The sequence below is a fragment of the Schistocerca nitens genome, chromosome 4, assembly GCF_023898315.1.
Source record: "Schistocerca nitens isolate TAMUIC-IGC-003100 chromosome 4, iqSchNite1.1, whole genome shotgun sequence".
Classification (NCBI taxonomy): Eukaryota; Metazoa; Arthropoda; class Insecta; order Orthoptera; family Acrididae; genus Schistocerca; species Schistocerca nitens.
In genome coordinates this window covers 917,321,243-917,347,256 of record NC_064617.1, presented here as the reverse complement: position 1 = coordinate 917,347,256, position 26,014 = coordinate 917,321,243, and the positions used below count along the sequence as shown (strand labels likewise).

The 26,014-nt window shown below is 38.5% G+C and overlaps 1 protein-coding gene across 1 annotated transcript in view; it reads right to left on the bottom strand.

Annotated features, from left to right (window-relative positions):
* The window catches only part of LOC126253521 (uncharacterized), a 234,646-nt gene that overhangs the window by 160,013 nt on the left and 48,619 nt on the right, over positions 1–26,014 (bottom strand). The window contains exons 5-6 of the mRNA XM_049954898.1: positions 21,308–21,451; positions 1,650–4,727 (exon numbers count right to left, since the gene is read on the bottom strand). Of these exons, the coding sequence (XP_049810855.1) occupies positions 1,650–4,727; positions 21,308–21,451 (3,222 nt within the window). The remainder of the gene's footprint in view (positions 1–1,649; positions 4,728–21,307; positions 21,452–26,014) is intronic.

The following is a 26,014-nucleotide window of genomic DNA, read 5'->3' as shown; positions in this document are numbered from 1 at the left end:
TGTAACTTTTTTTATATTCAAGGTATTTGAAGTTCAAACCTCAAATATCAATTAGCTAAAGCAGTTGGATGCAATTCTCAAAAATTCTTGAGAAAATCGACTTTTACCAGTCGTCTTTAACTCACAACAGCTATCAAAAAATTTCGACGTGCCACGCGGCTATTTGGTAGAATGCTCGCATGCAATATGAGTGACCTGGATTCAATTCTCGACCAATGCGTTATTTTAAACAAAGGTGTAAGTTGGACTAGCATTTCATAAAGATGAAAATACAAAATTTGTGACAGGTAACTGCTGGATCGTTGGGTTGAGTCTTGTTTCAGTAAATATTTTCTCCTCTTTTTCCATTCATTTCGAATACCCATGTCATTTAAACATAAAATTCATCAAACTTATGCTAACTAACACATATCTGTCATTTATATGAAAAATTTACTGCTTCTTATTTCTAATTACGTATCACACACAAAATTCCATCTTTCATTGCTAATATAAATTCTTAATTGCCAATTTTTTTATAAAAGATTGTTTAGACTAAGAAAACAACAAATAAAATTTTTTCGTATTTATGCATTTTACGCTTAATGGATGTACCTGCAGACCATGCACCTATGTTTAAAATTTTGCATCAGCCAAGAAACGTACCTGGGCCACTCGTGTTACAGGCAAGCAAAGTACCACAGAACAATGAGGCCAGCTGAAAAATGCTGATATTGTTCAAGGATTAAAGTCACTCAGAAAATTTCAAAATCAATTTACTCAAGAATTTTTGACAGATGCATTGAAGTGCTTTTGAAGTTTGATATCTGAGTCCTGAACATACCATAGATTAAATACATATACTTTTTAATAAGTTTTTTTACATGTCAGGATTTTACAGGTACCAGAAATTAAGCACAATGTAACTGGTCCGTAAAGCCTTTTACAAAAACCTGGTATGACTATCAGGCTTCAATGTCAAATTACACAAAAGAGAAATATCTTCTCAACAAGATCTTCCTCCATTAGTACAGTATGTACTGAACCAAAAGTTTTCGCAGATTGCTACTATCTGATTGACTGAATAAATTTCAGAACAATGTTTCTCCACTTACCATCCCATGTTAATTCTAATACTGAGATTTTGGCAATTAGTTCAAACTACAGCAACAAAATACAGACAGACAGACGCAAATGAGAAATGATTCTGTATAATCTTTTGAAAGGTGACAGAGATTTTTGCCTCAATTTTGTAAAAAATCCAGTGCTCTCTTATTTAGATTTCAGTATGCAAAATTTGATATGGAATATGCACGTGCTAATTCTCCACAGCAGTAATGCATCTTATTGACAGGTTGGCCTTGTTTGCAGCTTATCCAAAGAATAACAAGAGCTCTGAATGCTGAAATAACACGTGTGTAGAATCACCTCTCTACAATACTGAAAACATTATAATCAACTTATCACTAACAACAACTCAATTTGTATGTTCCATGAACTGTTGGAAAATGTGACTCAGTCACAATGCACACACTGCAAATGGCACTATTTGAGCAGAATTCGTTGTTTTTCAATTCACCAAGCTAATTTAAAGTGGTGGCAAATTTCAACACGCTTTAAAGTTAGCAATAAATTCATAACTACTTACTAATGTTCTGAGGATTACTCACCTCCAACCATTTAGGATTCCACTGACAAATTATGCTGATGACCTCATTTAAAAATGATTCACTTTCTGAACTGCCAGTCCCTCTGTTTAGAGGTGGCAAGTTAGGTAGAGGAGCATCTTTTATTGACCCTACTGGCCTAAGGTGTGCACCGTCTTGTATCTCAAAAATTTTTACACGTGTCAAATTTCCGCTGAAAGATACACGTTTACTTTTTTGGGATGTTTTTAATAAATTGCTCCCAATTTGTTTTAAACAAGATTTCAGAGGGGCAGTTTCATTTGTAGCTTTATTTGTTCTGGATACTCTAGCTATTCTTTTCTTCTTTGGAGATTTTGTTGTCAACAAAGTTTCTGCATTTGCGGAAGTACTTGTACTAACAGCACTGTTACTAGCACGAGTGCACTTCTGTGGTGAGTCTTGGAGAGGTGAAATTTGATCACAACCTTTTGGACCTGAAGATGATGATCTCAAGCGAGGTATACGAGGCAATGAACTTATCTTTTTCTCTGGTTCCTTATTAGATGATTTACTTTCTCTACGTTTTCCGCTCAGTTCCGTACTTGAAGTTTTACCCTCCACTATTGCCTGAACACTTTCTGGTATGGCAGAGGTGCTTGAGGATGCACCTGTTTTACTAGAATCACATAGTGATTCAGTCCGAGAAATATTTAAAACATCATCCTTCACAAATTTCTTCACAGAGTTACTTTCTTCTTTACCTGATCTGGCAGATGAGATAGGATAACTTTCAGTCAGAAACGCTCCTCTATTTCTTTCTGTAACTTTAACTCGTAGAGTTGCATTTCGTTTAACTTCTTTGGTGTCTTCATCTTTTTTCTTATTTTCTGCAATTTCCTTTAAGCGTTTCTTACGTGCTTCTGTAATTTCCTTCTTTTCATTTAGAGGAATGGCACTCGCATTTGAAGAACTATTTCTCTTTTTCTTTGACAGCCTCTTCTGTTTTAAACTTGACTCCCTGTGTGGAGCAGAAGCACAAATATCCAAGCTAACTGTTTTCTGCTCCTTGGGCTTCATTTTGCTGGAAGGTGGTAATCTTTCACGAGATCTCACTTTCTTCATATGTGGTGCTTCAATTATTATGGGTTTCCTGGAAATTATTCCCTTTGATTTTTCACTGGCTGTTTCCTCATAATCTCTTTTGTCAGCAAGATCCTGAAAATTTTTGTTGGACGCTACATCATTTTGTCCCTCATCTGGCAAATCAAGTAACATATTACTAGCATGCGCTTCATCACAAGGTTCTGTTTCAAACTTGTCACTTATACTAGGACCAGATTCTAGATGCGGTTTGGTATAAAATTCTCGTGTCACATCATCATCTTCCTCTTTTGCACGAGTCTCCTCAAATACGTCATCCTTTACTGAAGTTCCAACTAACTCAGTAACTTTATTTATCTCCTCAATATTTTTATCATGCTCTGATGGATGTATCGAGATCTTATCTTCTTTCTTAATCTCTAGCTCCTCATCACTTATGGAATCATGATACGTCTGTGAAAGTTTTCTGAACCAATTATCCCCATCCCCATCATCATCACTATCATCATCAATAGGAATCGTAATTCCACCAATGTCACAGTCTATAGCTTCCACATCATCCTGGTGGGCATCAGTTGTGGTGCAAGAGATATCATTTTCTTCAAGTACTTCCTGTTTAACAAGTAATGGTTCATTAAATAGCTGAGAACTTGGAAACATTTCCTCATCGTCACTTATAACAATAATGTCATCATCTAAAGTATAATTTAACATGCTTTCATCTGCAATAGCATTTTCATTAGCAGCATTTTCATTGATCTGGTGTTGTTTCACTTCTGCTTCAGATAGTTTTTCAACCTTAATCACAAAGTCTTTCAATTTTAGAACACTTTGGTCCTTCTGACATGGAACTTTTTCCATATCTTGGCAGGCATTTGTCTCTCCATAGTCAGATTTACAAGACGTTTCAAATATTTCCTTCCTTTTTGCTAGAGGTTCAGTTCTGCTTAAAGAAGGCAATGTATGTTTCTCTTTACTACTACCACTTGAAACATTTGTGAGAGCAGTACTGTTTGTCGAAGGCAGGTCTATGGATTTAGATTCAATTCTGCTCAAAGAAACTAATGTGTGTTTATCTTCACTGCTATCACTTGAAATGTTTGTATGAAAAGTACTGTTTGTCGAATGGACACCTATGGATTTTGAACTATTTGTTTCACTTTTTGCCTTACTAAATGGTTCTTTAAAAACTTTTTCTGGTGCACAAACGTCACTAAGTGAGTGTTCTAAAATTTCTTTATGATCTGAGCATCTAATACTTCTGAGAGATGTATCTTCAACTGTGTCCTTCGCAAGAACAGACCCAATTTGAGAATTATTACCATCATCGTTCACAACACGAATGCCCCTGTCTTCAATAACACCGTCCACATTATCTCCATTTTCAGATTTCAAGTTAAAAGTAGAACCAGTTTGTGAACCTCTCTTATAAGTTCTGTCCGCACACTCTTCGCTGGATTTCACACAACTGTCAGTAATTTCTGACCTCTCACTTAAAAGAATACCATCTGAGATGACTGATGTACTCACAGTATTGTCTGTTACACGATTTCCATCAGTGATATTTACACGCATTTTATCAGTAGCACCGTGAATGAAGGCATCTGATTCCACCTGACGTGTAATGTCAGCAAGAGTTTCTTTCATACATGTAATATCTGTAACCTCTTTGATTATATCACAGCCCATTGCACTATTATTGTTATTAACATAGGGTTCTTCTTTTATAACACTACAATCAGACCTATACACATCACTCGTAGCACTGTCTATCACTTGATTGTTTTCCGGACCACTTTTTCGGCGCACTTTGCTTGGCACATCATGAGAGATGTCACTGGGTCGCTTTCGGGTAATGCATTCACCTTGAGTTTCAGAAAGTAGCCGATTTTCTTCAACAGTGGCTGCTTGTTTCGGTACTTCTGTATTGCATTGTAGTGGTTTAACAGAGACAACTCCTTCATAATCATCCACATCTGTATCCGAGAGGACAATAATATTTTCTTCATTCTTGAGCTCCTAAGACATAAAGAAGAATTTCACAGATTAGTTATGACAGTTTCTCTGACTTTTCCAAAACTTCACTGCAAATGAAATGTAAATAGAAATAAATAAACAAAAATAAGCTGCATTACAATTGTGCAAAACAGGAAGGCAAACAATAAACTTCTTTAAAGAAATACTTCACATCTGCATGTATACAATTTTATCTGAATAAGAATTCTTTGAGAAAATAATTAAATAAAATTTGCTGGTACAGTATGAAAAAAACTGTAACTGGAGGAGTAAGATGGTCTACAACAGTATGAGTACAAAGTCAACTCTTTATAAACACAAAAAATTCTAAAAATTTGTGACACAGCCATATTATAGAGCACTTATAAGTAAACATCTTCCATCAAGTGCAAGCCTCAGATGCACTGCAGAGCCTTTCAATGATGACCATGGTGTTAGCATACTTCATTCAAACTTCAATCCAATATTTTACAGCCCACGATTTTCCATTAACAGAATAGGCACAGGTTTCCAAACTGTTCATCTCAACACCCAGAGGTGTTGCAGCCTTATAGTGAGGGTGTTGCAGTGGTTTCATAAGAAAAGAAACATGTGGTTTATCTTCTTTGTGTGTTCAGGAACAATGTGAGTGCTAGCAGATATACCTAGCAGCTGGCAAGTGTTGTTACTATGGCAGGCGAATCACAGTACGTGGCTGATTTGTTTTTATTCCATAATATTAATTCTGACAGTCAGTTTTGCTGTTTTGTCATTTTGTCAAAAATTATCATTTTTAACTGTTGTGTGTCCTCTGTAATTTGTGTTTCTTTGTCAGCATGGGTAAATCTTTAAATGTGAGTACACAAGTGATATTTCAAATTTATCATGCAGTTCTAAACACACAAATAGACGAAAATGCAGGAAGTATGATGATAGTTATTTGAATTCCAGTTTTACGTGTACAGCTGTTGGGAAAGAAGAATGACCATAATGTGTAATTTGTTCAAACTACCAGCTACTGGGAGTTAATAAAACGAAATGTCATGGAATATAATCATGGTAGTTTGGTAAACAAACCATGAGAACACTTTTCCCACAAGTTAAAAACAAAAGTATGTCACTAAACAAGTTATGTTTCCTACAAAGGCTCTTCTTTCATCTTACAAAGTTGCCTACCTTGTAGCAAAGAGCAAATACCCTCACACCATTGCAGAAGACCTTATTTTACTACCTGCTCTGGACATGGTGTCTATTATGTAAGGTGAGTCAGCTGTCATGCTACAGGCTAGTGAGTCTTTGTTAGACAAACCTAACAGTCACTCAATACTCAATATGGCTAATGACATTAATGACCAGTTGGTTGAAAAACTCAAAGGTAATGGTGATTTTGTAATTCATCTGAATGAAGCTACAGACAACTACAATGATTCACATCAAATTTTTTACAAGCATTTTATATATGGCAAAAAATTTCACAAAGATCTTATTTTCTGCGAGACAATAACTCTTGGAATAAAAGTATGTCATGTCCTTGAAGTGCTACACTCCTTTATGTAAAGCAAAAATATTAACTGGGAAAATTGTGTATGTGTGTGTACAGTATGGCTGGCTGCTATGCCAAATTGAAAGCTCTGATCTGTAAAGACTATTTTGACTCATTTTTTTACTCACCAAGAAGCACTAGAATAAAACAACATGAGCCCTGTCCTTCAGAAGATTTTTCAATCACCGATCAAAGTCGTAAACTTCACTGGAAGTCAGCCACTTCAGTCGAGACTTTTCAACAAACATGGATTTATATAGGTGCTGAGTATATTTCTCTAATTTATTACAGTAATTCTCACTAGCTCTGACTTGGGAACATCTCGAAATGAGTGTACGAACTCACAAATGAAATTTACTCTTACCTTATTCCAGAAAAAAACATTTGAATTCCAAGGAATTTGTAGAGAGTGAGTTTGTTTAGAAGCTGGCGTATCTCTGTGACATCTCTGAAAACATCTGTTCACTGAATGTATCCCTTCAAGGTAATGAGACCAACATTCTGCAACTGTCAGACAAAGTTTCAGCCTTCAGAAAGAAACTATTATTGTGGAAAAAAGGTGGGTGATACAGACACACATCATGTTTTCTCTGCTCTTCACATGGTTTGAGCAGGCAATGACTTTCAGCTGAGTGAAGAATTGAAGTTTGTATTTGTGAATCATTTAAATGAACTCAGTGATTACTTTCTGAAGCACTCTCTGGAACAAGTTTATCAACACAACTGGATCAAAGGTCCTTTCAGTACAGAACCTCCATCAGCATTTATTACTGAGGAACAGGAGCAATTTATTGATATTTCTTCAGACTCCACATCGAAATCGAAGTTCATTCCTTCATCACTGCCTGCATTTTGGAGCTTAGTGAACCAAGAATATCCGCAAACAGGAAGCAAGGCCCTACGAGTTTTAATAACTATTGCAACATCCTACTTACATGAGGCAGGTTTTTCAACATGGCAGTCACTGATACAAAATCTGGATCACAAATCAATGTGGAGGAGGGGATGTGAGTCACAATTTCTGACCTTATGTCAAGGTTTGAAGAACTTATGATGAAGAAGAAAGCTCACAATTTCATTGCACGTATAACATCCAATGACATTAAAATTGAGTAAAATTTGTTAAGTCATCAGTTAATAAAGAAACAACTACTGCTATTAACTTTACTCAAAACTTAAATTTATTTACTTTTGAATACATTGTGGGAGTGAACAGTGATCAATGTTATTACAAATATTTACTATCAAAAACAATCTTGATCACAAATTATTTATTCCGGTGACCGGTTTTGATCACAACTGTGGTCGTATTCAGATCAGTGAGTAAGAACCTCCTTCTCCTTCACCAGTAGTGATTTACCACCAGAAGGAGGTTCTTACTCATTGGTCTGAAGATCACCACAATTGTGGTCGAAACCAGTCACCAGAATAAATAATTTGTGATCAAGACTGTTTTTGATAGTAAATTTATTTACCATTCTAGCTGAATGTTGTGTGCGAAAGGAGCTGCAGGTGTTTATATTCAGGTCAAGGAAGCCATGGTCTTAAAAAGTTTGAAAAAAATCTATTTTTTCAAAGGACGTTTCTGTAAATGGGAGAAGTTGCACTGAATTCCTCTAGCAACTACATGTTTCTTTATTACTGCTACAGCTGCATTACTGGTTTGTTAATTTGTGTTAACAACAGAATTTTATTTTATGCACAATTTAATGAAATATAAATAATAAACTAAATGTTTCAAGGTAATAATTATATAAAGATTTACATGAAGGTAAATCAAATATAAACAGGACATTTAAAAATTATTTATTGAAAAATAAATGGCAATAATTTATTTTTCTATATGGTTTTCTGCTTTAGAAATTCATTTTTTCCAGTGAGAATGAAGGTTTTTCATCCCAGTATCAAAGAATGAAGCTGGCAGTGTTAGGAGCCAATTACGCATGAATCCCTCCTTGCCCCGATTCATCTGTAAAGGAGACTGCATATAGGATGCTAATGGGACCTATTCTTTAATACTGCTCGAGTGTTTGGGACCAACACGATGTTGGATTGCAGGAAGACACCGAAGCAATTCAGAGACAGGCTGCTAGAACTGTTACTGATAGATTCAAACAACACACAACTGATATGCAGATGCTTCAGTAACTCAAATGGGAGTTCCTCAAGGGAAGGCAATGTTCTTTTCAAGGAACACTACCGAGAAACAGAAAAAAACTGGCATTTGAAGCTGACTGCAGAATGATGCTACTGATGCCAACATACATTTCACGTAAGGACCGCGAAGGTAAGATATAAGAAATTAGAGCTCATATGGAGGCATAGAGACAGTCCTTTTTCCCTTGTTCTGTCTTCGACTGGGGCAGGAAAGGAAATAAGTTGTATTGGTACAAGGCACTTTCCACCAAGCACAGTACAGTGGCTTAAGGTGTATGTACATAGATATAGAAGAAGATCTTTGAATCGTTGCCCTTTAAGTGGTACAAACAAATTAAAATCACAGGTCAATAGGTCCGAGCTGAAAGGAGAATGATCAAGTTGAGTCCAATATATTTCTACTATTGGAGGTGCAGTATGCAGCCTGTTGCTGTGGAGTACGGTGGCCTTTCCAGTGGTCTTTTGCGACAATACACAGCTCTCACTCTCACTACTGCAGTAGTAAACAGTACTGATAGTTTATCACTCACACAAAAGATCAATGAGCAAAATGTATCACTGGTCAAACAGTGACACTCAAGTAAGAGTAACCTCACTCCCTTTAATGAAAGAAAGTTTGCAAAACATTTTTTTCATTACTATCTGGTAGTCTGCACAAGTGATGACATTAACATCTAAATCTACAACTACATACATAGTCTGCAAGCCACCATGCAGTGCTTGGCAGAGGGTAACCTGTACCACAACTAGTAACTTCCTTTCCCTTTCCAATCACAAATAAAGCGAGGTGAAAATGACTATCTATATGCCTCCATATGAGGCCTAATTTCTTGTATCTTATCTTTGTGGTCCTTATGCAAAATGTGTGCTGGCAGTAGAATCATTCTGCAATCAGCTTCAAATGCTGGTTCTTTAAATTTGCTCGATAGTGTTCCTCAAAAAGAACATCGCCTCCCTCTGATCATCTCTGTATTACCTGCATGTTATTTGAACCTACTGGTAACAAATCCAGCAGCCCTACTCTAAATTACTTAGATGTCTTCCTTCAATTTGACCTCGTAGGGATACCAAACACTCGAGCAGTATTCACCAATAGATTGTGCTAATATTCAACAATTATGGAAAGGACAGAATGCTACTCACCGTACAGTTGACATGCTGAAATGCAGACAGGCACGACAAAAAGACTGGTACACATTAAGCTTTTGGCCAAAGCTTTCATCAGGACAGAAAACACACACACACACACACACATGCAAGCATACTTCACACATGACTGTTATCTCTGGCTGCTCAGAAGATGCTGAAACAGAGTTGAACTGGAGCAACAATACATAGTGCAGTGGGTAGGGGGGAAGGATAGCAGTGTACAGGTGGAGGAAGACGAAACAGTGCTGCCTGGCGGAATGCGCAGGGCCTAGAGGTGGCAAACAAGACTGCCTGGTGCAATGTCGGGAGGCTGTGGGAAAAGGAGGAAAGGGAAAAAAAGGGAGTAGAAAAGAGAGGAGCAGAGATGGGGGAAAAAATGATGGGTACACTGGCAGAGTGCAGAGTACAACGAGGGTGAGGGGACATGAGCTAGGTGTAGATGATAGAACAGAAGGGGGCAGAAATTGTTAGGTAGTGGGTGTGGGGACAGTAGGTTACCATAGGTTGATTCTGGGACGATTCTGGGAGTGGAGAATGTGCTGTAAGTCATCTAAGCAGTTCAGAAAAGCTGGTGGTAGAGGGAACTGGGTTGTGAAGCAGCCACTTAGATAAAGCAGTTTTGTCGAACTGCGTGTTGTCCGACAGGGCGGTCCACTTTGCTCTTGGCCAAAGTTTGACAGTTGCCATCCATCCTGGTGGATAACTGTAGATATTTATACCAACACAGAACGCTGAGCAATGATTGCAGTAGAGCTGGTACACAACATGGCTGCTTTCACAGGTGGCCTGGCATCTGAAGGTGTCGGATAAGACTCTGACAGGACTGGCAAAGGAAGTACTGGCTGGCTGGATTGGGCAAGTCTTGCACTTGGCCCTTCTGCAGGACGGGGATATTATGACTGTGCTAAGGGGTTGGGATTGGGAGTAGCATAGGGACGGACTAGGATACCGTGGCGACTGAGTGGGTGACAGAACATCACTTCATGAGGGGTGGAAAGGATCCCGGGTAAAATGACCCTCATTTCAGGACATGATGATAGGATGTGGTTCAGTTGTTCACGTCCGAGTGGTATATGGTGACAAGGAAGGCACTCCTTTGTAGCTGGTTCTTGGAGGTGGTGGAAGCATTTGGGGAGTGTGGGGATATGGCAAGGGAAATCTGCTTTTGGGCTAGGTCTGAGGAATAGTGTCTGTCTGTGAAGGTCTTCGTGATACCTTCAGCATACAGGGCAAGAGAGCTACGGCAAGGGAGCTGCTGTTACTGCAGATACACCATCCCTGGGTGGCAAGGCTGTTTGCGAGGGAGTTTCTGGTGTGGAAGGAATGACAACAGTTGAAATGCAGGTACTGTTGGTGGGTGTAATGGAGACAGAGGTGTGGATGGAGCCACCACAGAGGAGGAGCAGGTCAACGTCCAGGAGGGTGGCACACTGGGTTGAGAAGGACCAAGTGAAGTGGATGGGAGAAAAGGTGTTAAGGTTGTGAAGGAATGAGGATAAAGTGTTCTCACCCTGAGCCCAGATCATAAAGATATCATCAATGAACATGTTGTCTCGGGAGGCTAGAAAGGGCTCCTCTAGATGACCCATAAACAGTTTGGCATAGGAGGGTGCCACAATGGTGCCCATGGCTGTGCTGCAGATTTGTTTGTATAACTTCCCTTCATAGAAGGCATAATTATGTATTAGGATATAGCCAGTAAGATATATGAGGAATGAGGTAACTGGTTTGGAATCTGAAGGATGTTCGGAAGGGTAGTGTTCAATAACGGCAAGACCTCGGGCATGAGGGATGTTGGTGTATAGGGACTTAAGCACTATCAAAAGTTATAAGTAAGGATCCAGGAGGTAAAGGGGTGGGGATGGTGGAGAGTCAGTGAAGGAAGTGTTTAGTATCTTGGATGGGGGAGGCTTGATTTTTGGCAATTGGTTGGAGGTGTTGGTCAATGGGGGCTGAAATTATTTCAGTGGAAGCACAATAATAAGATACAATGAAGTGTCCAGAATTGTTTGGCTTTTGCATTTTGAGAAGCATGTAGAATGTGGCTGTGTGGGGTGATACAGGAGTAAGGAGGGAAATGAATTCAGGGGAGAGGTTTTGGGATGGGCCTTAAGGTTTAAGCAGGGATTGGAGGTTATGCTAGACTTCTAGGATGGGATCACTCTTGCAGAGTTTATAGAGTTTATAAGTGGAGGAGTCAGATAATTGGCAGAGGCTTATGGGTAGGCAGTCACTGTGATTCATGACAACAGCATTGGAACCTCTGTCTGCAGGTAGGATCATTAGTTAAAGATCTATTTTGGAGCTGTGAGTGGAAATCCTCTCTTCTGCTGAGAAGCTGATGTTTGCAGGAAGGAACATGGGGAAGGATGGAGAGACTGAGTTGGAGGTAAGAATGCCTGGAAGGTGGCCAGGGTGGTTGGGTGGAAGGAGAGGATGATCACAGTTAAATGATGGCATGAACTGGGAGAGGCAAGGTTCAATGTTGGGATTAGGTTCACTTTAGTTGGATGATTTGGTGGCAAAGAAGTGTTTCCACTGCAGGGATCAGGTGGAGAACAGCAGGTCTTCGACAAGTCCAGCATGGTTAAACTTTGGGTGTAGGGCTGCAGGTGAGACCTTTGGGTAGGACCGAAACTTCTGTGGAGCTGAGGATTTTGGCGAAAGGTCTACAACTGTATTTTGGGGCTGTTTCGGCTCTAGATTTAGTGGAGAGTTGGAAGGCAGCTTTGCTATCTGTGGCAAGTTGAAAATGTCAGCTAGGCGGAGACTGGGTACTATGAGGGGTTGACGAGGAGGACCACTGTGGGCAGGATAGGGGTTAGATAATGGTGCCCCAAGAGAGCAGTAGGATGTCAGCAGGCTAGGTAACTTATGGACTTGAGAGGTGTCCCAGGTGCTGGATTCAATTTCAGATACGGTCTACATGGAGTCAGGATTTTGAGCTAACAGTATCATGAGGAGGGAGCAGAGGTGGTTTAGAAATGTATGTACCACTGAGATATGTCTTTGCAGTACCTGGTTTGTGATGGACAGGGATTTACAGAATCTGAAAAGGTAAAGGTCATCGTGATAGGAAGGGTGTAATCCAGAGAATTGAATTTTTACGATTAGCCCGTTGGGGGGATTCCACAGGTTAAGCAGCGTTTAAAGAATTGCATGTTGGTCTGAGTTTTAACCAGAGAAAGGGATATTTTTCTGAACTGGTGCAGAAAGATGGAGCAGGGGTCCATTGAAGCATGGATGGCATTAGGGAAACTGAAAACAACTTGGGAACTGGGCAAACGAAGGTGTTAGGTGATTGTGATGGAGATCGTTAAACAGAGGATGACGTGTAAAAATACATAAAATTATGTGCATAATATTCAAACATGTAAAACACAAAAAGATACATAAAAAGCACACAAATAAATACACAAAAAAAATTCAAAAATGTGAAAAAGAGCGGAAAGGATGAGGTGTGGGAATATGTGTGTGCTGGAATGAGGGAAAAGAGAGTGGGGGCAGGAAGGATTGGTTAGGCTGAGGTTCACAATTTTGTGTGGCACAAGTAGATGTAGAAAACAGATGTGAAAATACATAAGAATGAGGGAAGAAATGTGATCACTAGGAATAATTCAAAAGCGGCGGGAAGAATTTAGGGCCTCTTCTATACACCCAGATATTTAAACAACGTGTCGGTGTCATGCAAGACACCACTAATGCTGTATCCAAACATTACAGGTTTGTTTTTCCTACTCATTCAAATTAACTTATATTTTTCTACATTTAGAGCTAGCTGCATTCATCGCACCTACTAGAAATGTTCTCTAAGTCCTTTCGTATCCTCCAACAGTCACTCAACCTCGACACCTTTTTGTATACCACAGCATCATTAGCAAGCAACAGCAAATTGCAGCTCATCTTGTCAGTCAGATCATTTATGTATGCAGAAAATAATAGCTGTCCTATGACACTTTCCCTGGGATACTCCTGGCAATACCCGTGTCCCTGATGAACACTCGTTGTCGAGGACAACGTACTACGCTCTATTACTTAAGAAGTCTCTGAGCCATTCACATACCTAGGAAGAATCTAGTCCATATGCTCGTACCTTTGTTAACAGACTGCAATGTGTGGTGCCGTGTCAAATGCTTTTCAGAAATCTATAAATATGGAATCTGCCTGTTGCCTTCCATACATAGTTCACAGTATACCATGTGAGAAAAATACAAGTCGAGTTTCGCACAAGTGGTGCTTTCTAAAACTGTGCTGATTCATGGACATCAAGGAATTTTATTATATTTGAACTAAGAATAAGTTCCAGAATTCTGTGGTAAACCGGTGTTAAGGATATTGATCTGTAATTTTCTGGGTCCTTTCTTTTACCTTTCTTATAAAAGGAGTCACCTGCATTTTTTACAGTCGCTTGGACTTTGCGCTTCGTGAGAGATTTGCAATAAATCCAAGCTAAGTAAGGGACTAATGATACAGACTAGGCAATTTATTTGTTTTCAACTCTTTTAGTTGTTTCTCTGCGCCAATGCTGTAGAGTACTCTTTGAACTGGGATTTCATCCAGACCAGGCAATTTACTTGTTTTCATCTCTTTCAGTTGTTTCTCTACACCGGGGGTGCTTATTACCATGTCAGTCATACGGGAGTTGTTCGATGGTGAAAAGATGGTATGCTTGTATGATTCTCTTGTGTGAATGATTTCATTAATGTGAAATTTAAAACTTCGGATTTCGTTTTGCTATCTTCAACTGCCATACCAGACTGGTCAACAAGTGTCTGGATTGAAGCCGTTTACCCACTTAATGATTTTATAAAAGACCAGTATTTTCTCAGTTTCTTGGCTAGGTCTTTTGCTAAGGTATGACGGTGGTAGTTGTTTGTAGGCTTCGTTCCTAAATCCTTCCATATACACACAGATTTCTAATAACTTTTGCCTGTCATAATTTGCATATTCTCTTTTCAACCGAGAGTGCAACAGCCTTTGCTTTCTCAGCATTTTCCAAATTTTGTTCTTAAATCATAGTGGGTCATTTCCGTCATTAATCTAATTACCGCTAGGCACATAAGTTTTCCAGGTCATAATTTTCAATCTGTTCAAACTTCACCTGTAATTGCTCTACACTCATATTCCTAGAACTTCATGATGTCAATTCACTGTCTAAATGAGATGTTAACAACTGCTTATTTGCTCTTTGTAGCAAAATCACTCTTCTAGCCTTCTTGACTGATTTAATAACTTTCAAAACTGTAGTCACTATGATGACATCATGCTCACTAATCCCTGTCTCTACACCGATGCTGTCGTAAAGGCCCACCTGTGTTTGTGGCTACAAGGTCCAAGATATTTCAGTTGCGTATAGGCTGCCGAATTAGCTGCTCAAGACAGTTTTCGGAAAACATGTTCAAAAAATACTTCACAAGACTGACTGACTGACTGTACCCCCTGCAATGCATCCATAGACAGCCCAGTCTATAGTCGGTAGGATAAAGTTGCCTCCAACTAGTACTGCACAATCTGGGTATTTACGCACTACTGACTGCAGACTTTCTTTGAATGACTCTAAAATTGTCATAGAGAAATCAAGTGGCCGGTAAAAACAATCAACAATTAACGTGGTTTCACCTAGACCTGTTATATGTGACCAGGTAACTTCACTGTCACAATCAGCTTCGACCTCGATAGACACAATACTTTTGCAAACTGCACTGAACACTCCCCTCCTATGGCATCTAAATCTGTCTTCCCGATGTGCATTCCATGACTTGCGCAGCATCTCTGAGCTTTCTACTTCTGGTTTCAGCCAACTCTTGGTCCCAAGAATAATCTGAGCATGAGAACTTTCCCGGAAATTTTGAGTCAAAGTGTCATTATTTTTACACAATCAGATTTTGCTCACTGTGTATTGAATGGCCAGAAAAACCCTCATGTGCACTTCACAAGCACTATGCTACCTGAGTACCTGCTTCCTTTGTGTAGTGCACCAGGACCTATCCAGAGGAGTCCTACAAGTCCTACAATTGCACACTTGATAGTGCAGGTCCAGAAATCTGCACTACAGGCTGTCTGAATTTACACTTACAGTTAAAAATGCAGGTTAAATAGAAAAGCATGCGCGAAATTTAAGAAATATACTATTAGGAATACACAGGAAAAGCTAAGTATGTAACTTGCCACTCTGGGAATGTGTAACAGGCGACAGCTGAGGGCCTAACTGACTGGATTACTAAATGAATGGACATGTCTTCAAAACAAAACAAATGGGCAACTACTGTGCTACAGACTGAATCAGCTTACAAGTAAGATTAAACCTCTTAAATAGAGAAACACGCTCAAAGTTTATGAAATACATGTTAGATGGTTGGTGGAGTCACTACTACCCTATTTTTGTCAACGACAACACCCATGCAACTTGCATACAGTGACAAACAATATCTAATTGTACTGATTACCTGTGTCAATTCCCAAAACAAGTTTTTCATTCTTTCACAAAAATGTGAATCACTATTTATGGATATCACCTTCAGCATTCAGGAATTCTATCATATAATATTTCCTAATATGCACATCGATGCTGACAATTTCCCCAAAACATTACAGTATTTCCACGTGACCATGAAATATTTTGCTCTGGAAAAGTGTAGAAGACTGGAATACCGGTTTCAAAGTCAAATTTTTATTTTATTATTATGTTTTTTTTTTACTGTACCTCATAGTTTGAATAGTTCAAAAATGGTTTTTACTGTGTAGTTCTTAATACCTACATTGGATGAGTCTGGAGAGCTGCACTATGTATTTTACAACAATCTAGTAACAATCTTCTCTTTGTGTGCAAACCACATGAATATTCTTTATGTGAGTGTCATATCATCATGTTATTTACATGAATATAATTTATAGTAACTATTGTACAGCCTGTTAATGCAGTGCAGGCTAAGCACAAAGATTATATATGAGTTGGTACTATAAGTAGAAGCAATGCTTTGGTGACAACCACGAGAGCTTCATTAGTATTATTTGCTGCAATCAAGTGCACCACTCTCTCTCTCAGGCTAGCCACCTCACAAGTGAGTCACATGTCAATCATTTAGAGCCTCCTGATTCTTAATTTATTAAGATGTACAAATTGTTCAACTCTGTCATGTTAACTGAATCTTCCATTGGTTCTTTGTAGAACAACATTATAATAAATGAAAAGTACCAGTTTGCTTTTGTTCTACAGTCAACTATGATGTGTGATTTGCATAAATCAACTACTGTTATATGAAACTCATCTACTGTAACTCAGAGAGCCTTCATTATTCAAGCCAGTCCCCATCCACAATATAATACTATATTGATAGTGGCATGAAGAAGTAGAGCTACAACATGGTGATATGTGTTAGCACTACTGCTTAGCTAGCCTCAGTAGCAGTCAAAGGAAGATTAAAACACCAGTGACTAGCCAAAAATTGGTAATGAACAGTAATGAACTGTTCCATATTCTGCCTAAAATAAATAAGAAACCTGAAAAGATATATGTAATTAATCAATATGTCTCAGAAGTTAATAACAAACATGAAAAAGTAGAGGCAACTGAGCTGAGCACAATTAACTCAAGTTGCAGACTTGTGTAGAAGTTGTGCTTGTGTGAGTGTGTATGTGTGTCTATTGCTGCCAAAGGCCTTAATGGCTGAAAGCTACAATTGTGTGAATCTTTTTGTTGTGCCTATCATGACTAAGCATCTCCACTATACGGTGAGTAGCAACTTTCCTTCTCTACCATTGTTACATTCCATCCTGGATTTTCCATTGTTCGGTTTACATTAATGTTCTACAACATCCATGCACTGGAAGCCTGCTTATCTTCCTATAACCTCACCTACCCTTCCCATCAGTAACAAAATCCACCCTAACATGTATCTTACTCTTAAGTGCTATTGTTCTATATCTGATGAATTTGCATATGACATCAGCACAGTGTTTAGGCAGGAAAATGTTAAAAGGAGAGCAAATGTATTTCTGTGCAGTGTGTAAACTTTTAGATGGCAGACCTCTCCCTAGTCCTGAATCAGTAGAAGTCGGTAAACGTCAGGAGGCTTCGGTAGGCACGCAGTTGCGACTGCTGCCAACATTATGTAGCTGACTGTGTTGTACAAGGTAGCCATTGTCGTATGCTTCATTATTGTTTTGCGCTGTACTGTTCTGCATGTTTTTATCGTGCAGTTGTGCTAAACATGATCAAAATGAGTGGAGAGGCAGTTGCTGGCCCATCTCGGGAGTCGCCAACAACCCCTACCGGTAGGCCTACGGTTAGAAGGAAACCAGTATTACGTAGCGATGCTCGCAAAATTATATTTTAATATACGTGACGATTTCAGTTTCGCTTACGAACAACATTTAAAGCGATTTTTACTTCCAAGCCTTTCGTCTGCTTTCGTGTAAGCATGACGCATGCAACTGGTAGGCGTGCCTTGTCCCCCCCCCCCCCCCCCAACGGCTCCTCTCCCCACGCCAGCTAATGCTTGCTTCCTCCTCTCCCTGCACTCACCCCCACAACTCTGCCGTCTTAAAGTTAACACACTGTACACAATATTTCATTTTCTGATTTTTTACTATCATCCATCAATTTGCCAATCATCCATCAACAAACAATGAAACATGTTCACGGTATTTTAAAGAAATTTATTTACATACATGTTCATGGTGTTTGGTAAATCGTGTGGTATTCAGCTCAGTTTTTGTGTTTGTGTTATACAATGATAAACTTGAGTAATCACTTTAGGTTCTCACTTATGGATGAATCAGTTAATACATGAATTTGATTCATTTTTAAAAACTGTGATGAACACGCATAACACAGAAAGGTAGGCAAATTATTTGGCATAAAGTATTTTGTGTAATCAAGTGACTATATGAGTTCACAAATGTTTTTGAGCTTGTATCATTTCAAATGCTTTGTGTTGTGCATACTAATTATCACTGTAGTTGATAATTTATGAATATGAAGCATATACCTTGAATCCGCTGAGCATACATACTTTTGAAATTTCATTTACAATTTTTTGAATACTCACATTATATGAGAATATCTTATTGTACATTACACCAGTGAATTCCCAGAGTTTTGAGAATCATTTGACATTTCAAATGAAAGCAGAAACATTTCAGAAATATTCTCTACACTAGTACATAACACTGATTATTTGTTACTGATGTCTTACTTGTTTCATTGTATTGTTTATTATTTATGGTAAATTTCATCATTTCTTTTGTCATAGTTTGTTGCCATATTTTGCAAATATCCACCCCCTTGCATTTGTAACAGTTGCACATACTAGTAGGATGTTTTAGCACAGAATCTGCACAGTTTTTTTTATTAAATTACGTACTACTATATACATTTTGACTGAATAACGTGCCTCATAATATCAGATAGTAATCTTTACATACGCTTGATATTCTCTCTCTCTCTCTCTCTCTCTCTCACACACACACACACACACACACACACACACATCTGCTGGCCATCCAACTCATAAAGGGATCATGTATTCATCATTTACAGATTCTTGATTCTTAATTTGTTAAAATATATAAACGGATTAGTTGTAAAGCTTAAAATATACATATAAACTATTATTCTATGGCGATAATCTGTTGTAAGTCAGAGAACCTTCATTATTTGAGTCAAGGTCCCATCCTCCAGCAAAATTAGCAATATTATCTTACATTAATAGTAGCACAAAGGCGTAATGCTGCATTTAATGGATCACACGAATGATCTTTATTGTTCATACAATGATATTTACATAGGAAAAGTTCATTTATACAGTTCTGTACCTCAACTGGTAAAACTGTATCACTTTGTTGCCTGTCTGTCTGACTGCATGTCCAGCGGTTAAAAACCCTTTCTCTCAGGAACATGTACACATATCAAGTTGGAATTTATGCCACAAACTAAGGTGCATGATCCCTTATTGGTGTAAGAAATTGAAGCTTCTAAGTCAACACAATCCAATGATATAGCCATTTACGTCACACATTTTAATACCGGCAAACAGACTCATTAAAACCTATAGGGTTTAGGTATTGGCGTAGAATCATGAAATTTGGCGAAAAGGAAGGTTTCACAGTACAATCCCAGGAAAAAAAAAATCCAAAAACTGAGCCAGAGATGCCCATATGGTAATATATTTCTCAATAATGTATTATAAAATTTAGATTATCAGAAAGCATTTTGTACATTTCACATATGAATTTAGATAATGACAGTCAATGTTTTTGTAACTCTTGATTAGGCTAGGGCCAGGAGTTGTTATTTGAAACCTTGTCATCATATTAGGTGTGAATTTTGACACATTGTTTGCAAAGTTTGATATCATATTGATCAAGGGGAATCACTCACGCCTTTTCTTGGCATCTTGATAAGACAGATGGTCAGGTGTTTTATATTCTTAGATTCTCCCTCTTGAAAATGCAAAATATTGGTGAATGAGGGGAGGATGGTGTTCTGGACAGTTTAGACATGTAGGGAGTTGTTCACATGGGCTGCCCTCGTGTGTTTTCCCACCACATGCCTCACCAGTAACCTCATTAGTACAGCGAATGGACATGTATCCACACCTCTGGTACTGAAAACATCTCATAGGAAGAGGAAAATAGGGCTTGATATTGTACTTATAAAATATAACCTTAACTTTCTCAGGTAAAACATGTCTATCAAAGGCTAAGATGAAAGTTCCAGTGCCCACCCAATTATTCTCAGGTCCTCGCTGGATGTGACAAACAAAACGGGCTTCCCACTATTCTAGGTTAGCAAGCACTTCTTCATCTGTTGGTAGCATTAGATCCCAATGGAAGGTGATGCTTTGAATCTACTGAGTTTATAATAAAGAGAGATGGCAACTGGTGTAACCTCCAGTTTGTCACAGGTATGAAGTGCCCATGATAGGTTAGCAATCAATGTTTTGCTTCTGATCTCCTCTATTGCAGCAACTTTTCCAAATTAATCTGCAATATTTTCAATGAAAAATAGGCAAGGAATAAACCACAGGTCTTACCTAACCCCCAGCCTCACAAGGGGAAATGTGATAAAAGTGTCAAGGAATGTGATGATGGTGGATAAATATGCTACCTATAGAGAGAGACATTGCCCAAAAATCTTGCTTGTGATGATGAACTTATCTGCAGTGTAGCCCGAGGTCTACATTAGTTCCAGACAATAAATGTCACAGTCATACCCAGTACAGAAGCCATTAGCTGTGCCTGGTATATATTCACAAAACATACTGTTTTTAAATGGTTGTAAACTGACATAACACATGGTTTAAAAAGCTTTTGCTTTTACGCATATCTGAACACACTATTGCCACTTTACAATGGTTTCTATTATTTGAAATGTGTAGTACTGTAACAAAAATCCACCACAGTTGACTTACATCACAGGTATAACTTTAATAACAAACCATATATCTGACACATAAACTGATAGAATAACTTGGTGCATCAATACGACTGCACTTAAGTATGTCATAATTGCAAAATGTCATTTAAGAATGCAAGTAAAAATTGCAGATACCAACAAAAATTGTATATTCCAATAATAGCTTGACTGTATCTAGGTACCACTTGAGAATGAACCATAGCTCAAAATTTGTAGTGGTAGGTAAAACATAAAAAAAGCAACTCTGGTTGGCTATTATTACAATAGCATGCATTTAAAGCAATTCATTGTGGCAGCAGAATGGCAGGCACAAGTAATATAACTTAAATTACTTACACTGAATTCCTTGCGCAGTGCATATATATAACAGCTGGCGTCTATAATTTCTGGAACTCCCAAGCCAATCAAATCTCCAGCTTCTAAAGGAATTTCTCGATTAGGAAGAATTCTGGACCCATTTATGTAGGTTCCATTTGAGCTCTGTAATAAATAAGGAACAATTTACAAGCTATGAGAAATATGACAGAATAGCTTTTTCATATTTAAAATAAACATTTGTTATCAGTATAATGGACAGGCCACAAATAACACTAGGAATAAATGTTTTATTTCACATAAATGCACTCTGAAGATTAAGTCATTATACAATAAGGGCTCAAAACACTCTTGTAAGTCAAAAATTTCATTTTAATTGTTTTATAACAATGCTCAAAGAAAGTTTGTAAGCTTATTTTTCAATATAGTTGCCCTTCTTTGAAACAAACTTGCAAAATATGTCCAATGGTCCACTTCCAAAGTTGAAACAGGTGGGCACTTACGTGGTCTTGTTATTATCTACAAATCTTTGAACTCTTTCAAAGGAAGGCCTCATCAGGTGCAAACTGATGGCGTTGACGGCACACTATAAGGTGGAAGTTCCAGAACTCAAGTTTCAGGTCGTGTAAGGTATCTTTTAATACACATGGCCACGTGAGAAATTTCACTGTTCTTGGGCAGCAACCAGCAGTACTCCTTAGCAATCTCCAACATTTTGATCATATGACAGGTTTCAAGTGTCTTACCAACATGTCACTGTAATGAGCACTACCGGTAATCACATATTGACCCTCATCCTCAAAGTCTTCCAATGTAGAGCCCATTAGAAAACGGCTAACATGACAATTTAAGAGTGAAGTAGATACCCAAATTTCCACTTCTTTTACGAGATGACTTACTTGAGATGTTCAGCCGCACTCCTTTGCTGGCTAGCCTGCTGCTACAAAACTCTCTTTTCTCTTCTTCTCAGAAAGTTATGTTGCTAGGTACAGGAACTTCTTAAGACACTTTCTACTTATAAAAATAAGTAACTTACAAATTTTCTTTTCCTTCAATTAATGACGTATATTACACTTCAGACATATTACAAATCTCACTCTTCACTTAAACATATACTGTTTCATAAGCCTCTCGTGTCTCCAAACGTCAGAAACAAACTAATATACATTTGAGAGAAAGTTGGCTTAACACCATGTCCATTCTCAACATGAATCTTATACATGTCTTCCCTTCAACCAGGCTAAGACAAAAGTTTTTTCCCAGGGTACCTTCTCAACTGTTCTTGTTATTATAACAATTGTCACTGACACAATTAGCACAGAATAAAATAGAAGCTCCACGGTTCTTCCGAACACTTTCACTAAAACTTCCACGGGTCACCCGACAGGTACTTGTCAGTGCCGTTCAACCACCGCGTCCACATTCTTCCTGCGACTGAATTTAAACCTGCATACATAGACATGTGACACGAAGTAGGTAGGATTCTATCATCCCAAACTCACATCTAAAATATCGTGTGCTCGAGACGGAAGAAGGCTGAGTGGTTCTAGATTTTATACCGAAATTCTCGAATCACTACACCCTGATGTACCTAAAACTCCCTGGTGTGACTTTCTCAGAGGAAATCAGTGACTTGAATTTTTTCATGAATGGAATGATATGAGCATCTCTTCTATCTATTGTTTCTTGTCCGCTGGTTCATAATGGTATGCCATAAGTCATCTTCTATCACAGTTCAACTGTGGAAAGCATTTGCTTCACACGAAAGACTTGAGACACTGTTTTCCATTAATGCTTGGGGCCAACAAACAGTTGATTTGATTGAACTTCCTGACAGATTAAAACTGTGTGCTGGACAGAGGCTCAAACTTGGGGCTTTTATGGGCAAGTGCTCAGGCAAGTGCTCTACCGACTGAGCTACGCAAGCACGACTTACGACCCAATCTCAGACCTTTACTTCCACCAGTACCTCGTCTCCTACCTTACAAACTTCACAGAAGCTCTCTTGCGAATTGCCTTGGTTATTTATCAGTTATAAACTTTCCAGTAGTGAAGGTCATCACTGATGATATTGTGTTCCCATCCATGACACTTGTTCAATTCCATGACTTTTCTTCGACAATTACGGACCTGTCAGCTCAGATCTGCTAGTGAATCTCCTGTTTCACTGTCAGTTCACACATTTCCCAGTCTGCCGCTCCACTGTTCATCTAGGACACTTGTGGCTCTTTCTTTTTAATCTTTCCACCAATTCAGATGTTCCCCTTTTACTCCAGCAAATGATTCCGTAACTGATTCTCCATTCTGCTGCAAGTTCTAGCAGATTCAATTTCTCTGATCATTTAAAATGAATAACACTTCATTGCTCTCGCACAATCATGACCACTGCTGTGCAGACAAAATGCATGTGCTGCTGCACAGGTATAGTCTTACTTTTTCATCATCCCTACTCTGTTGAGCCACATTTTTAAGATATCACTGTTGGTTTATTTCATTATGCAAGCATACCAACAACCTGCAGTCAAAATTCCTGATATTTAATGATTTATACCAATAATTCGTGAACCATTGGAATACCAATGGGTAGTGTGATAGAATTAGTGAATCAAACTTTTAAAATTTATGAAGATGTTCTAGGGGAAGTAATAACCGTAAACTGTCAAAGATACATACTCAAGCGCTACACAGAATTTAAGTCAAAGCATTTCTGTGGCATGAGCCATCCTCGAGAAAAGGATGTAACTCTTATAGCTGCAAGAGATTTCGTCACATCTTCAACTGTATATGTGCATGGGAAAAAAAGCTTTGCTGTAAATAAGGGCTCTATTCTTCTGTAAAATAGATATACAGGATACAGTTCAAGAGCAAATCACAAAGCCCAGAGAGCTGAATTAATGTAAGAAATTGCCTGAGATATATAACATCTATAAATCCTGCATTACAATTTGATACTCACTGTAGTGAGGGTATAATATGTAGAAGCCAGTTCTCAGCCGCATGTACAATATCCCCATACCCCATCTAGCAGCTTTTAACACAGCAGGCTAATTGTGCACGATTTACTTCAACCACATAAGTGTTGTTTCATTCTCTTGCACTTCTGCAACACACCATTCACTCCTCCCTCGAGAGACTCTCTCTCGTCCACAGGACAGAAAATGCGAAGCCCCCCCCCCCCTCTGATAGTTTTAGTTTTTAGGGCAATATTATAATTTGACCAAGCAAACAGTGTGCTCAGAGCAGGAACAACAGTGTATTTTTAATAAAGCACTGTCTTGCAGTGAGTACAGTCAACTGCACTAAACAAGCAATACTGCACACACACAAAAGAGGAAGGTACAAAGCAAGCAATTTTAGTATTACTGCTTCCATACACCTGAAAAATCCTAGATGGAAAACAAGCAATGAAACTGTGGTATCGGCTACCATCTGGTTGGCCGCAATTTAAATATGCACATTGCTAGCCATCCCACCGTGTTTCGTACAGCCACCAACGTAGAATGAGGGTGCTGTCATGAACACTTACACCAGTGCCAAGGATACGCATGCATTTCCTCTCTGGAGCTCCAGCGGTGGGTCTACGTAAATTCAAACATAGATCCACAGATCCCATTTTGTGTGTTTCGTAACATTTATAGACTTACAGAATTGTAAAGCTTTCTATCTGTATACATATCAACATTCAAATCTACTGTTAGCACCTGCCACTGCAACTATAGCAAACGAAGGTATGTATTACTTTTAATATTTGACATTAGATGCAGAATAGCTTAATATCCGAGTTTTCTGTCCATGAACTGCATATACTACTTGCTCTTGTATCCACTAAGGAATCACAAAGTGTGCAAAGGAAGTTACAACAGAAGTAAATAAATATGTACACTGGAGTTATTAAGTACTACATGGGCACAAAAACAAAAAGTGGGAGATAATAGCTTAGCTTATTACAAATCTTTTCCTAGTCCCTGACTCTCTCTTCCCTTTAACCTTCCCTTCCCTTTCCCTTGTTGATGTTCACATCATCCAATCCATCTTGCATATCATTCACTCTCTGTATACAGTTCTCTCTCTCTCTCTCTCTCACACACAGACACACACACACACACACACAAACACACACACACGTTGCCCTCATCATTGTTGCCGAACTTAATTTGGTTACTCTATAAATGGCTTTGTTCTTCTATTCACCATTACAATCAACGTCATGTAGAAAGGCAGCCCAATTTACAGTTGTTATGCGCATACCCCTCCATTGGCAATAAGCCAATAAGATTCATTCTATTTCTGGGTGGCTAGCTACAAGTTACAGCTAAACTGCAAGAATCTCTCTCCTGCATGGTGCGCTGTTGCAATACTTCATGACAATGCAGCTTCATTCACAGAGCAACTGAATTATTCATTCAGATGTCCATGTTACTTTCTTGTAGCAATAGAGCTGCGAAAGTATATCTGTAAATGTGTTAGTGCAATTTCCAAATAAATATGTCACATGACAGAAATAAATGTAGAGTGCTTCACAATCACGCGAGGAGGTTTATTTACTGTGTTTATAACTTTTTCGAATTCTACATTACTGGAGAGATGCAGGAAATAAGAGAAGAAAGTAGTTCCAACAGTGTATTACCTTTATGAAACACGGGTGAATCAGAAACATTCCAGGAAAACCTGCTGGAAAATGAGCTACAATACTGGTGATTTTAAAGTTCCTATAGGAAGAAATCCTTG